The sequence below is a fragment of the Aphelocoma coerulescens genome (genome assembly GCF_041296385.1).
Source record: "Aphelocoma coerulescens isolate FSJ_1873_10779 chromosome Z unlocalized genomic scaffold, UR_Acoe_1.0 ChrZ, whole genome shotgun sequence".
NCBI classification, from domain to species: Eukaryota; Metazoa; Chordata; class Aves; order Passeriformes; family Corvidae; genus Aphelocoma; species Aphelocoma coerulescens.
The window spans coordinates 57,636,824-57,652,782 of record NW_027184085.1 but is presented as its reverse complement, the minus strand read 5'-3'; the positions used below and the strand labels follow the sequence as shown (position 1 = coordinate 57,652,782).

Here is a 15,959-nt window from a genome sequence, read left to right as displayed (position 1 = left end):
TTAAAGAGCTCTAGTGTGTATTCCTGGTACAGGTTATTGATATATTAAAACTGTAAAACAGTGCCACCTTCAGTTAAAATGAAATCGGTTAAATATGAATTTTGTGATACTAATAAAGGAGTAAATAGATATTCACATCTGGTTCTGATTATCCATCGATTTGTAAGAGACACCCCTTCCTCTATCACATGGAGCCCATGTGATTCTGTTGCCAGTGTTGGAGATACATTGGTGATAACAACCATGAGTTTTCTGAGTTTCCCATGTGTATTCAACACCTCAGCACCTGTATATAGAGTCAGAATCACAGTGCTTTAAATGGAATTAATGTGAGTCTTAATTGATTCAAGAGTCTCTGCTGAAGGCATATCACAAGGAAGAAGTTCAGACATTTCTTTCAGGTGACAGTAAAACTCAAAATACGAAACTTTGGGTAGACTTACTGCAGGCCTCCTCTCAGTATTACACAAGCAGTATGTTGAAATAGTGCATTAAAAAAAGTATGGGCAGTTGTCAATGCTATTCATAGACTTTCTTAATGTAAAACACTCCATTGTTATTTTCATTATACTCAATTAATGATGGTTAATGTCCATTAAAAATTGACAATTTAGAGGTGTTCTGATGTTTGGCATTAGACTGTAAGTATCACAGAAACTGCGTGTCACAAGGGTAAAGTTTCATTTTTGCATGAGGTTGTCTTGATGGTTGGAGAAAACTCAGTTACCTGTAGTTCCACAGATGCTTGTATACCAGATAAAATTCCCCCTCTCACCTCCCCAAACTCTAGACATAGAGATGATCAAAAAATACTCTGGAGTACAAAAAATGCTTCCAACTGGAAACATTTTATAAGGGTCAATTTTGATTCCTGAAAATAGAATCAGATGGGATTAAATTGAAAGACAAGTTGCTTCCTGATTGCCCTCTTTTCTGCTTATTTGCCCCCAGTAGTTCTAGGACATGTATAAGTAAAGAAATAGATAAAAAAAACAATAAATAAACCTGCAGGCCTCTGGATTCATTTGTGTTTTTTCTTCCTCAAGAAGAACAGAGAGCACAATATATGGTGAAGAACTACATTTGCAAATTTGACACTTGCAGGTTTTCATCAGAAGTTTTTTTTTGTGCCGGAGAAATACTTTGGCATGTCAGGTTTATCAGCAGCTAACATTTCTTTACTGATGTGAATAAAGCCTGCAGTTTTTGTGTTCCTCTTTCTTTTTGCTTCAGTAATACAACAGTAGGATTATCCAAAACTCTTACATTAATGAATAAAAGTTTAGGAAATAATTTTGACACATCTGAGGAAAAAAAAATTCATCACCTTTTCGGAGTGCACCAGAATTATCATCAGATTCTGGAATCAAACTAGTTGCTCCATATTGTAGCCTTCTGCCTTAAATTCAGACCATCTTTTACTGTTGTTTATAAAAGAATCAAACAGTATTTATTTGACCCAGACTTTTAATGGTCCCTGTCTGAGTTCATAAGTATGGAGAGATGAGCAAGAGCCTTTTCCTCTGGAGCAGCTGTTTAAGACTACTCAACATAACTCCTGCTGTGCTGGTGCTTTGGAGGCTATAGGCAACACTTGCTTTTGCTTCTTTGGGGAACATGCATCTGAAAGCAGAATGAAAGAGATTCAAGCCATGTCCTGGTCCACTCCAGGCTATGTGTCGTGTAGAGGAAACTATGCTGTAAATGCCTAGGGACTGATGCAACTCCTAAGGAGTAAATGGCACAAAGAAATACTGTGCTTCCTAATTTTTCTTCCCTTCAGCTATATGGTTAAACACTATCCTCTAATCCTTTATTAAAGGCAGTGTAAATTCATAATCTCAATTAAGTAAAGAGGATGTTTTTAAGTCAGTAAAAATATTGCTAACTGATTTTGGTGTTCCAGGTTTTTTTCTGGAAAAATAGTGTTTGTAAAGAGATGTTGAGAAGAAAAACAATGGAAAATGGAAGTACCTTACTCTGCTCTAACTTTAATGAAAGAAAGGAGAAATACATGACTTCACAATTAACCAAGGCAGATTTTGTAACAAACATCATTGCTTCTTCTTAGTTTCCTATTTTACAATTCAGTCAGCAGTGGTTTATGTAAATGCATGTTATTAAAGTTAAAAGTGGAGAAAGTGAAGCAACAAAATACACATAAGCTTAAATAAAGTGACGACAAACAAAATGTTGATGCCTTTTCCCCTGTCTAGACCCCTGTGTTGAAAGCAGTGTTTTCATAAAACTCAGACAGAATTCATTTCCATACTGAGTGCTTAATAGTTCCTGTCAGAACAAAACAGCTGGGAAACATATGGTATCCATTTCCCTGTATCACTTGGAAAAAATTTCACATGTAAATAAAACCAACATAAAAGTGTAGGCCTTTGAACCTAGAATCTTATACAATACATAAATAAGTCAGTACAGTGCATTCTTTGTATTGGCCCACTAAGTTACATGCCTTTTGATTATTATTATTTTTATTTCTTCTTCAGAAATGTTTTCTTAAGCACTTCCAAAAGTATTAATGTAATTTTCAGACATCCATAACTACTGAGCCATACTAATCTTTTACTTCAGATATTAATGTTGCACTGAAAGTGTATATATCTGTTTCCTTAGGAAGGTGTTCGTGGCAAATTGTGTGTTTTGACCACAAGTTAGATCCCACTGATATGCAGTTAGCACATGTTATAAATCTGCTTTAGTTAAACAGTATTCTTGACTTTTAGAATGCATTAACTCTTAGTGTACATTGAAAGGGGCATAGTAACTCCCTAAATGCTTTTGTGGTTTTAGTGCTGTCCCTCAACTGAAAATAACGAAAGAAAACTCGTTGCCAGAATTCCACTGATTTATGTAGATCATAAATATCACCAGCTGGGACTGTGTGAAAGAGTGCAAATTCAGTAGGATTGAGTTCAAGTTCAGTAGGATTAGGAGTTCGGTTGACTTGAGCTCCTTTCCTCCTCTCAAGTCAGATTCACTCTTCAAACTATCCTGCAGTGCCCTGAAATAATTGTCTGGAAGATCCACATAGGTGTGTGTGTGTGCATGGGTGTGGGTGTACACAGCTTATACATATAAGGGATGGAAAGTTTGACAGAGAAGCCCAACACAGAGAGGAGAAAATCAGAAGGAAACATCATACCTCAATAAGTAGGCTTAATTTTTAGATCAGAAAATCACAAAATTGATTTAGGCTTGCAATGTTCACTTAAGATCATCTAGTTCAACAACTGTGCTTAAGCAGGGCAGCTAGAGCAGGTTAAGCCAGGTCTGTGTCCAGTTGAATTCTGAGTATCTCTAAGGATGGAGATTTCACAAAGTCTCTGGGCAACTGTGCCAGTGTTTGACCAGCCTCACAATAAAAAAGTGTTTTCTTGTGTTCTGATAGAATTTCTTGTATTTTACTTTGTGCTGGTTGCCTCTTGTCCTGTCATGGAGAAAAGCCTTGTTACCTCTTCTTAATGATGAGATTCCTCCTGACCCTTTCCTTCCCCAAGCTAAACAGTCCCAGGTCTCAGTTGCTGTTCATGAATTTCTACTTCTTGTAAGAAAGATCCATCTTCCAGAGGAAACAGGCCTTAAAAATTGAGTTGTTGTTACTGATGCTAAAACAAATCCACTAAAAAGTTTTGACTAACTCTTTTGTTGCCCTCGCAGAAAATCATCCTACTCTTATGATGCCTCTCAATGCAGAGCAGAGCGCAAACTAATAGTTGGACAGGACCACTGTAAATGCCACCAGGCTATTGTGCACAGAGTGGGTCGGGTTGGAAGGGACCACAGTGGGTCATCTGGTCCAACCTCCCTGCTCAAGCAGGGCCATCCCAGAGCACACTGCACAGGGTTTTGCCAGGTGGATCTTGAATATTTACAGTGAAGGAAAATCTACAAGCTCTGGGCAAACTGTTCCAGTGCTCAGCCACCTGCACAGTAAAGAAGTTCTTCCTCATGTTCAGGTGGAGCTTCCTGTGCATCAGTTTCTGCCCATTGCCTCTCCTTCTATTGCTGGGCACCACTGAGCAGAGCCTGGTCTGTCCTCTTGACACCCTCCTGTCACATACTCATAGACATGGATGAGGTTCTTCCACAGTTGTCTCTTCTCAAGGCTAAACAGGCCCAGCTCCCTCAGCCTTTCTTGTTGAGAGAGATGATCCTGTCCCATAATAGTAACAGCCCTCTGCTGGACCCACTCCAGGAGCTCCATGTCTCTCTTGTACTGAGGACTGGACACAGCACTCCAGATGTGGCCTCCTCCAGGCCAAGTAAAGGGGGAGGATCACCTCTAGATCCTTGCTGGCAATGCTCTTTCTAATGCACCCCAGGATACCATTGGACTTCTTGGGCACAAGCACACATTGTTGGCTCATGGATGACTTGTGTTCTTGGTTAGAACTTGATTAGAACTAATTATTTGTAACTATTACAATATACGTCCTTGAAGAAAGTTTCTTTTCAGGAATGTCAGATTCTTCAGTTTTGCTAGAGATTCTGTTAAATCTGTTTGATGTTATCATATAATTCTTGTTTCCAGTGTTTGGGCAGGGGTATCTTTAAAGCATGCTATCATGTCACATGTCAGGTAGCACTCACTGCTAAATCAAATTCCTCTGTTTCTCTAGTGTCCAGCAGCAGCTGGAACTGTGGGGTCTCAACTCTTCTTGGAAATGCACAGAAACCAACAGGAATTACAGATGTGTGCAATAAATTCCGACCAGTGAAGAGAGTTTCCCCATTAAAGCACCAGCCAGAAAGCTCTGAGAACAATGAAAGTGATGACCAGAAGAACCAGAAGGGAGAATACCAGAAAGGCAGTGATTCTCAGTCTGCACCTCCAAATGATGACCAGAGTCCAGGAGAAGGAGAGAGCCTTAAAAGCAAAAGCACAGAACCTGCTGTTCTGCTCGGGGAGCTGGAGCACTATGACCTGGATATGGATGAAATTTTGGATGTGCCTTACATTAAATCAAGTCAGCAACCTGTTCCTTTTACAAAGGTAGCTCCTGAGAAAAAACTTTTGAGTGTGTGTTCAACCATGAATGGTCTAAGTGGCAAGAGCTGTCCTGCAGGGAGCACAGAGAGCTCGCCTGCTGGTGGGACACAGTTCTGTGTGCTGTCTCCTGTGAAAGGTGCTCAGCTGAGAAAAATGCAGCCCATTGTCCTCGATCAGCACAAGCATTCAGCAGAAGAATTAGAGCTTTCCCAGCCTTTAGTTAAGTGTAGCTCAGCCCATGAATCTGAAGCCCAAGGCAAGGGCTTCCTCAGCAGGACGCTTGTTGATCCTCATGCTCACAAAGCTGAGAAGACTATGCCGAACTGCCACCGGAGGACTTTTCACCTGCAGACGGCAGTGGCAGAAAGCAAGCAGCTAGAGGAACTGAGTATGAACTGGAGCAGTGCAGGGGGCCCAGAAGAGAGGAGCGAAGAGGTGAAAAAAATTAAGAGCATCTTAAATATTGTAAAGGAAGGCCAGATCTCTTTACTGGTAAGTATCATCTTTTTCATAAAAAATGTAGAATAAAGTGATCTGTGATATGGTTTATTAAGCCAGCTAAGCTGATGAAGTTCATATTTTGAACCACTGCCCATTTTATCTTGTAGACTCCTAAGAAATTAAGCATATGGGCTTCCAAATGGAAAGCATTAATATTTAAATAAAATATGTAGCAAAACCAAGATACTAGTTTAATGTCTGTATAGCCAAGATTGCTGTTTTATGCAGTACACTGAAATTATAAAGAAGGCAGACATTTTAACTAATAGGATCACTTAAATATCAAATTTAAATCCTAACCGAGTTTTGCCTTTCATGTTTGTGGGTCACTTTGCTCAGTTATTTCTGGTTTACCACTGTTGTTATGTAGAGGTTGATGATGGGAACAGAGAGGCTTCTGTTGTATTCTGATTATTATTCAGGAGTGTTTATGCTGTCTTGTTGCAGCAGCATTCTCAGGCAGGAGCTTTCTCTAAAGCCTCGTTGGCCTCTGACCCATATGAAGTTTTTTTAGTAAATTCTATCACTGTGATCAGGCACTGTCAATGATGGTTTCCAAAGTAACTGGTTGCAAGTTAGCACAATGATGCAGAGCATGTGATCTCCACATGGAACAGCTGGTGAAGGCAGAGTGTATGTATAAAAACTAGTTTTGTTAGATTTTTGTTTAGCTTCTCTGTTTGCCAGTCTAGCTCAAGCACAAAGGCATGCTGTTAACATAGAAGCATGAACAAAGGAAGATATTCAAAACTAGACAGAGGCAGAAGAGAATATTAGATTAGTCATTAAGAAAAAAAAGCAAGTTAAATTCATCCTGAAATAGGAATTGGAGTGAAAAAAGAGGACATCATAGGTAAGAAAATATGTATTTTTTCCCAACTGGTTGAAACCTCTTCAAGAAGTACACTCATGGAACAATACGCTGGCAAGACTGCATAACTCTAGGAACTTAGTTATTGCTACTCCTTGACTCTGTCTTTAATCTTTTGTTTTCCTTTTGGAGTTTCTCAATCCAATTGTTTTGTCTTTAAATTAGAATTCGGCAGAAATATTGTATTACATCATGGTGGTGTAGAACTTCGAGTAAATATCCAAACATATTTTTCCATGGAAACAAGCTATCACATAAAACTCTTCTGTCATGTGCTTTAACTGCATTTTAAATGGTGCTTAAAATAAGCTACTGCTTTTGTGATGAGCAAAATTAATCAGGAATGTCTTTCAGAAGTCATGGATGCTTTCTCTTCAACTACTCATCAATATAATGCCAAAAAAAAAAAAAAAATTAAAAAAGGGGGAGAGAAAACTCAGACAGAAATTATTAAAATGTGGGTATTTTTGTAGCTACTTCATTGATCAGACTAGTGCGAAGACTTAAAGCCACTCAAGATCTTGCACTGTTGCATGACAATTGCATGAGAAGGAAACTTCGCAATCAACGAAGCCAGTGAACAGCCCACCTCTGTCCTTGTGCTAATAGTACCCAAGTTCTATACAGTGAAGTAAAAAGCTCTGGATTTTGACTTATAAAAGAACATGACTTGGGAAGCCTTCTTGTGTTTGGCTTGTGTCTTGGGCTGTGAGGATAAATGTATCTTTTTATCCTTAGTTGTAACTAACATACGGCTTTTTTTAACAGCCACATTTAGCAGCAGATAATCTGGATAAGATCCATGATGAATGTGACAACAATCTGTTGCATGTAGCAGCATCAAAGGGACATGCAGAATGCCTGCAGCATCTCACTTCTTTGATGGGTGAAGACTGTTTGAATGAACGAAACATTGAGCAGCTAACTCCAGCTGGATTAGCAATAAAGGTAACAGGCCCTTTCTCTACTGTAATGTGACATAAAAGTCATTTAGTTTCCTCCTGTGATGACAGTAAGAAATGCATCCATCAGGATGTTATTTTTCAAGCTTTTTAAGTGAGAAAAAAAAAACCCTGTTGGCTGGTACTACATAAGCAAAGTAAAATGGATTACTACACAAGATGTAAAATCCACTCTATAACACTGACAATTTTTACATTGTTGTCAAGGCATATACATTAATTTTCGAATCAGTCTACTGAATCTAAAGACTATTTGTTATGTTTTAAGTAGCTTTCACTTAACTTGGATTCAGTTGTTTCTTTAGGGAGCATAACAGTTTCTTGGTTTCTTACATATACTGGTATAATCTTGTAAGACAAGTGTGAGAACAATTTTACAAAGCATAAAAGCACCTGGAGGTGAAAATTCCCAGTTGTCTAAAGCAGTTGCATCAAAGTTAAAATGTACATATTGCAGAACAACAACCTGTTAAAATCTGAAAAAAAATATTGTCCAAGCTTTCAGGAAAACTTACTATGTAGGAATTATGAAAATTCATGGTGTTACTACACTAAAATAAAAGATGGCGCAGGAAGGCTGATGATTCAATCATAGTGATTCTGGTTCTTTGGTTGAATGTCACTCCTTTCATCCTCTAAATACCTTAAGAACAAAGAAGGAAGGGGTGAAATATAATATAGGAGTTTCTGTTTCTTTGGGGGGTTTATTGTTATTTGCTTCCTGCGAAAAGTTTAGAAACTGAGAAAAGACTGGTGGATTCCAACCTGCCGTTTTACGTATTTGAGGCACACTTCAATCACCTAGGGCCCTAGTGTAGGTGGCAGGGTTGGGTTTTTTGATTTTTCTGGGTCAAGCCATATGAATAGAAAATTAAACTGATACCTAGTTGTACTAATGAAATGCTCTGATATCTTGGCCCATGTCAAACTGTTTAGTTACAGTCTGCCAATTTAAAGTCCTGCAAAATTTTAGCAATTTTTCTTTCTTGTTTTTTCAAGGTTGGCATATAATGTGTTTGTAAGCCAATAAATTCTGATACTTACCTCTTTTGTGGAAAATAGGTGCACACCCCATAGAGTACAACATTATGGGAGTTACAGTGGTATAAAGGAAGAGCAAGAAAAATAAGTATCATTGTATCAGTGTTGAAAACGACTCTGGAAGTAAGGATCAAGAGCCACAAAATTTAGTTATGCCAGATCACTTAAAGGCTCTTACAGGACCTTGCATTGACCGAGGACAAGTCCAGTCATGCAGGTCATCATTAGGTACTTGTGCTGGAGCACCCACACTAACAGGAAGAACTCCATCACATTTACACTCTCTTCTGTGAATGACAAAGTATAATCAAGATCAAAGTATTATTGAAAGTAAAGGAGCCAATATTTAAATCAGTCTGCCTTTCTGCAGAAAAAGACAAAAGGTTTTATTGGCTTATTCTTTAAATCTTCAATCAAACTGGAAATTTTTAATAATTCTGATAAGCTTTTTGCTCTCTAGTAGATGTGTTTAGAATGGAAACACTTGGAATTTAGACTTTTTTTTTTGCTTGTTTAGAATGGTCAGCTGGAGTGTGTTCGATGGATGGTGAGTGAAACAGAAGCTATTGCAGAACTCAGTTGCTCAAAAGACCACCCAAGCCTTATCCATTATGCAGGTTGCTATGGCCAGGTATGACCTTCTTTTACATTTCCATAGATTACTTGGGTGCTTATACAAGAATTTAAGTTAAAGCATGTGTATCATTTTATGACTTTTAATTGCAGATGCTCTGAATTAGTTCAAGTATAGCAAAATCTTTCCCAACTTAATCTGTGTAATTTTTTCCACATTTTCCCTCTGAAGTTGTTTTTTTATTTTTGGTTGGTTGGGTTTTGTTTTACAAGCTTTGAGTAATGACAAGGAGAAGATTAGCTGGTGTATTAGGCCAACCAGTAAATCCCAAGAATATCTACGGAGATTAGTTGTCATCTGGAGGACTCATAGGGCACATCAGAAGAGTAACAAAAATTTACAGTTTAAGAATTCATTGTATTGGCAGTGATGTATGATGGAACTTGAACATCACCTGTCTAGCTTTAGCCACTTCCATTGAAAACTACATACAAAAATATATTGTAGATTCACAGAATATTCTGAGTTGGAAGGGACCACAAGGATCATCAAGTCCAACTCTTAAATGGCCCATATGGGGATTGATCCCAAAAGCTTGGTGTTGTTAGCACTGTGCTCTACCCAACTGAGCTAATTGTAAACCAATCCTGTTTCACACCTAACTTGTCTGTTACCGTAATAGTGAGACACCACTGAAGTACAGCATTCTAGTGCTCGGCTAATATCTGGAGGAACATATATGCCACTTAATTACACTACATTCTCTTTCCACAGCATCTGTTTTTTCCTAAGTAGACCTTGCAATAACCCCTCTTCTAAGGAACCTTCTCCAGGATCTACTATGGAAGGAATGGTGAACAGTTTTTAATCTCTTTGGCAGATGGACCATTTTATCGCACAGTTTCTTCGACAGACATTAAATTATAGAATCACAGATTCATAAAATGGTTTGGGCTGGAAAGGACCTTAAAGATCATCTAGCTCCAACCCCCCAGACACTGGCAGGGACACCAAACCTCACTGATTTTGTAGTGATGCTTTTGCTCTTGTTAAGAGAGAACAAACAAAATATAACCACCAAGAAAATCATTCTTTGCTGTGTAAGTGTGGTTGTCTCATTCAATGCCATACAATTATTGTGACATATTTCTGCTGCTTAACTGCTTCTGTCCAAGCATGTATTGTAGGGGAAAGGAAAGAGAGGCAGTTTTGGAAGGTTATGGAGCTGGAGGTCTACCCTTTCTCCTGCTGTTTCTACAGGCACACACATGCCCTTGTTTTCATGCTGTGCAAAGACCTCTTTTTTTTGCACTTACATACTATGCAGATGTTACTGGTGCGAGATAGGATCCTGCTGGATTTTCAGATAAATGGTGTTAGCATGTTTGCTGTAAACCCGGCACTGAGGATAGGGAATATGTAAGCCAGACCAGAACTGGATTAGAGGGAAGAGTGTTTGCTACTGGGAAGAAAGAGTTTGAAAGAGAAAGTTGCATGTGAACTTAAATTCATATCTTCACTTGATTAACCTGATTTTGTCATTGTCTCTAAAGGTATTTATATAAGCTAAAGCCAATGAAGCTTTGGGGTTTTTTCAGTGAGCTGTGCTATCTAGTGCCAGAAATTGATCTGGCACACTTTATCTAGATTCATTTCAGAGCAGAACGGAAGCTCTACCACTTAAGAAACACCAGCCACCCATGAAATTTGCCAAGGTGACATATAAATTGCTGCCAAATTTTCTTAGTTAGCTGAATGCCAAAGAAAGTTCATATGTGATGTCAATTATCTTTTTTTTATAATCCATAAACTACCTGAAAACATGAGGGAATGTTGAGGCTGAAGGGGTACCAGACTATCTTACCCAAGTTTGTTAAGAAAAAAAAAATCTTTGAGAAATTTAAATGCTTACTTAGCGCTGTCCTTGAAGCTTTAATTTATTTTACCATTACTTACACGAGAGATAATCCATGTAAACACTGGTCTTGGCAGAATTACAAGAGTAATACTTTTACAAGGAAGACCAGTTATTGAATCCTTTCCTAAAAGAGTCAGTCCATCCATTGTGTCCCCAGGAATTAGACATGCACGCCATAATTTTCTTCAAGAATCATAATTTAGAATGGGCAGCAGAAGGGAGTTCATAGCAAAGCTCCGGTGTTAACAGTCATCAAACTACAGTCATGGCCTATCTCCAAAGATGTGTCAACAACATTATATTTTTCTAATGAGAGGGGGACCATATAAGCTAATCTGACTGAAAAGAACTAAAGCTCAAAGTCAACCTGTAGCCTGGTCAGCATATCTCCTTAGCAAGGGTTTCTTTAAGCATGAGATTTTGCAAGAGAAACCATGATGGTTGGCAGGCCTCTTTACACTGGGTGTAAGTCATGAGTACAGTGCAGGGCAGCTGTGCCTGGCCGAGTCACCATGTCACAGCAAGATGGTGGTGCAGTCCTGGGTGCACATTGTCCTAGGCCTGACTAAGAGCTTCACAGGGCTGGAAAGGCTTTCCAACAGGGATGTTGTGGTAGTATGGACTGCACAGGCAAGAGGCAGAGGGTGGGGAATGCCAAGGGTTTGTGGTTTCTGAACTCCAGAGAATATAGAGGGACTTTGGGGATACCAACCTAAAGCATGACTGAGGACCTAGAAGGGATCCTGTGTGCACGTTGGTGGTGGTACAGCTCTGGAGAGCACAGTGGGAATGAGTGTATGACATTCAGATATGCGGATACTTAACAAAACACCTTTATTTTCACCTCAGGGTATTTGCCTTCCTGTCTGATGTAGTTTTTACAAGGGTAATGTGTTGTTTTCACTCATTCCTACTCCTCTACTTTGAAGGGATACTGGGAAGGTCTGTTTATTTAATTAATATCAAGTGGTGGGGCTAGTATTAGCTGTAAAGTCAGTGCTCTTCAGCATGCTATCCCTTCCCATTGTAGGCTATGTAATTATTTAAATGGTCCATGTTAGTTGTACTTCCTTCTCCAAAAGTCATCTGATGGAACCAAAGTCAGCAGCCTATCCCAAATTTTACTGAAGTCTTTTTATAGAGAGGTTTGAATTATTGTAGATCCAGAATATGCCAAAGGGATGTTAATAACTGCTAGAGCATTTTAAGACCATTGTAGGCCTTAAAAGTAACCGATATACTGAATAATTTATCAGTATTTATAAGTTCCTATTACATAACAAAAAAGCAATTATTTTTCATTATCTTCATCTGATGAATTTCTTTACTATCTTGCATTTTGTCTGAATAAACTGAGTTGAAGACTGTAAATCTATTCCTGAACACATTTTTCTTGCAAATGCATAATGTTAATAAAAGTGATAGTGTTAATAAAGTGATATGTAGTACATTTTGATATATGATGGTTTTGTTTTCCCTGGTTTTAAGTGAAAAAAGTATTTGTTTTCTTGGGGTTTTTTTGGTCAAGGATAAATTTGTTGAAACACAAACTATTTGAGTAGAACTATGACTTTGTGCCTGTGATCAGTTGGTGCACAGATAGTCTTAAGTACAGATGATTGAATAGAGCCACCCAGCCTCTTGACTTCCTTGTTGACAAGATAAATGACTAGAAAGCATCATTTGCTCCATGCTGTTGTGATCATAAAATTACAGAACATGCTTAACATTCTGGTACCTATTACGTTCCAAAGAAATATATGATTTCAAAGCTATAGTTGTCTTCCAGTTCTGCAGATAAGTTTTGCTAAAATATTTTTCTTTTAATTATTAAAACATAGGGGTATTACTGCACCAAATATTACCGCAGGCCTGGTTCCTAGGGTATATCACCGTGTCCCGCAGCCATAGAGGAGAAGGAGGGAAGATCCAGCAAGCAGGAATTGTGCAGCAGGATTGATTTATTTAATTATTTTACAAACTCTTTTATAGACTTTTTTCTGCATAGTCTAATTGGACAAGGATCAGCCACCCCTTGGGGGTGATTGGCTAAAATCCTAAAACATCCATTGCCAAAATAGTTTTCTACTATACCATAAACAAGACTTTTCAAGGTTGCAGGTGGCTTGGTTGTTTACATTCCCTGCTACCTCTTCTGTGAGAGAGAAAAGTCTCTCACGGACTTAGAAAATAGCAAGAAAATCCTTGCTAGCAGCATTTTTGTATCTACATAGGGGCAATTCATAGGAGTAGTATAATCCTTCTTCATCGCTGGCCAACACCATCAACATATTGAGAATTTGCTCAAAAGTATTTTTAAAGGGATATGTGATCTGAAGTCATCTCTCCATGCTGGCTGTCAGCTGTATTGGGCAGTCAGCCAAGGAGAAGTCAAAATACCTAGGTCTTCACCCTGTAATAAGAACAAAACTGCTGCTAAAGTGAATATATGAAGAAGATAAGTATCAGACAGAGTAGCCCTCTGAAGGAGTAAGCAGAGACCCAGATGCCTGAATGTGCAGAATCATCTGGAGCAGCTCAGAAGAGTCTGACAGTCCCTCTCCTTTTCATTGAGATAAAAATTTTGCACAAAAAATACAGGTTTATATCCAACCTTATTAGAATTTTCTTTCTTCACTTTCATTCTTACCCTTTTCTACGTAATAAGTGCTACGATTCCTATATGTGCTTTCAATACTGTTTTGTTTAGGTGTACTTTAATTTTCCACATTTCTCATTTTGGGTGATTATGTACTTATGTGTCACTGGAGCTACTGAGATGGTGCAGGTTAAGTCTGTGGATTAGTGTTTGCCTCAGCAACACTAGAATCCACACTAGAATCCCCCTTTGAACTGGAGCTCTGAGACAGTGCACCACATGATAGATATCAATGCAAGATATTAAAAAATACATGTTTAAATAAAAAAGTTTTAAGCTAGGAAGCAATTTAGTCTTTTCACCTATTCAGGTAGAAAAACTGGGAAAGCAGCTGTAGGCAGCTACCCTTTAATGGAGCCCACTTTTCTATGTAATCTATAGATTTATTCTAGATTTTCAATATGTATCATTCAGGAGGGCAAAAAGAAATTTAAACTGGAGAGGCATGGGAAGTTCCTAGAGAGAAGAAATTTATTCCAGATAAACTTGCTGGAGAAAATAAGAAATCACAAAAGTTTAGTGCACATATGGAACTCTCCATTGTTATAAAAGAATACCCAAATAAATGTGTATTGTACCTAAATACACACACAAACAGTGATGTAAAAAAAAAAAAAGTTTCTACCTCAGTTTTGGCTTCCAGACTTTCCGTGATGAGCTTATACACTCCAAGTCTCCCTGTCCTTCCTAAAATGCAGGACATACAAATGGTCCATGAGTCAGTACACTGAGACCTTAGGGTAGCATTATTTTCTGGTTTTAGTTGTGTTGCTTCCTCTTTAGCACAACCGCACAGAAATGGGGAATGATTATAGATCTGAAGAATCTAACTGTTCACGGCTGTGATCTGAGTACAATCCTGTTTTATTTTTCCAGAGAGGCTTGTGAAGTTTGACCAAATTTCACAACCTGATTTTCAGATTGATATATGGATTGTTCTGCCTCAGGTTTCATCCCCAACACAGAGGCATGCACAATTTTTATGTACAATTTCTCAGAATGTGTTACAGTACTCGTATTTTTCCTGTTATGTCTTTTTATAAAATAAAGTATTTCAACTTTTCCCTTGGGGGAAAAAAAGAAACCCAAAACTCCCTAAAAGCCAAACCAGAGTCCCATGATGCACTAAGTCCTACAAAGTTAAGAGAGACTGAAAACAAGGAATTATTGGATAGTATTAGTAACAGATGACAGTACCAGTATTCCTCTAGTATATTCAGCTTTTCATTATTTCTTACCTTTTGTGACATTTCTTTGCCCCCAGGAGAAAATTCTTCTGTGGCTTCTTCAGTTTATGCAAGAACAAGGGATTTCACTCGATGAAGTTGACCAGGATGGAAACACTGCTGTTCACATAGCTGCTCAACATGGCTATCTAGGATGCATACAGGTAGAGTGATAGCTATAGAAGAAATCTCTAAACTTCAAGCTTGAATGACAGAAGAAATATTATGGGAAATCTAAGTGGGAATAATTATTGATACATTAAAAGATATCAGAAGGAAGAACTTTAAACCAGTAGGAGTCAGACTGAAATAGTGAAAAGTTTTGGGTTTTTGATTCTGTTCTCAATTATGCTGTTGTGAGCCTAAACTAACTTGTATTTCAAGATGAAAGCACGATTATATTGTTCATACATAAGCAGCTAGTGTGTATGTTTTTGTGTTACAAAAGGGCAGCCAGTGCAGATATGCATACTTTTCTTTTTAGTCTGATAGTTTTCCTTCTGTTTCTTTTTCCATTGAGTAGTTGTAGCTCTCCAGCTTAGGGGAACTATAAAAGATAGGTTTGTTGAAGGATTATACCTTGACTAAACCATCCCTTTCAGACTTACCATCCTGGAATGAATCTGTGCTATACAATGAAGAGCAATGCTGATTTCTAACTAATTCTTGGTGAATCATCTTGGCCACTGAAAACAATACAGTTCTGTTGTACAGAGGTGCTAAAAATGGTAATTTGTCCAGCTGAGAAGGCTTTCACATCTACAGTACTAATGGAAGCCAGATCTGAATGAACCAGTTTGGATACCTCTGTCCAGTAGCTGTGTTCAATGCAGACATACCAAAAAAGCCATGGAGTTGGACTAGATGGCTGGTCTTAGACTCATAGAACCATTAAGGTTGGCAAAAACCTCAAAGATCATCAAGTTTGACCAAACTAGCATCACCACCATGCTCATCGTTAAACTGTGTCTGCGAGTGCCACATCCACGCTGGTTTTGAACACTTCCCGGGACAGTGACTCCACCACTTCAATGGTCAGTCTGTTCCAGTGCTTAACAACCCTTTCTGTGAAAAATTGTTTCCTAATATGTGATCTAAACCGCCCCTGGCACAACTTGAGGCCACTTCCTTTCATCCTGTTAACTTGTTACCTGGGAGAAGAGGCCAATCCCCACCTGGCTACAACCTCCAATCAGGCAGTT

The 15,959-nt window shown here is 38.4% G+C and overlaps 1 protein-coding gene across 2 annotated transcripts in view; it reads left to right on the top strand.

The window, feature by feature from the left end:
- The window catches only part of SNCAIP (synuclein alpha interacting protein), a 91,971-nt gene that overhangs the window by 53,901 nt on the left and 22,111 nt on the right, over nucleotides 1–15,959 (top strand). For both annotated transcript variants that reach the window (XM_069001589.1, XM_069001590.1), the window contains exons 4-7: nucleotides 4,635–5,497; nucleotides 7,146–7,325; nucleotides 8,898–9,011; nucleotides 14,796–14,921. In XM_069001589.1, coding sequence (XP_068857690.1) covers nucleotides 4,635–5,497; nucleotides 7,146–7,325; nucleotides 8,898–9,011; nucleotides 14,796–14,921 — 1,283 coding nt within the window. The remainder of the gene's footprint in view (nucleotides 1–4,634; nucleotides 5,498–7,145; nucleotides 7,326–8,897; nucleotides 9,012–14,795; nucleotides 14,922–15,959) is intronic.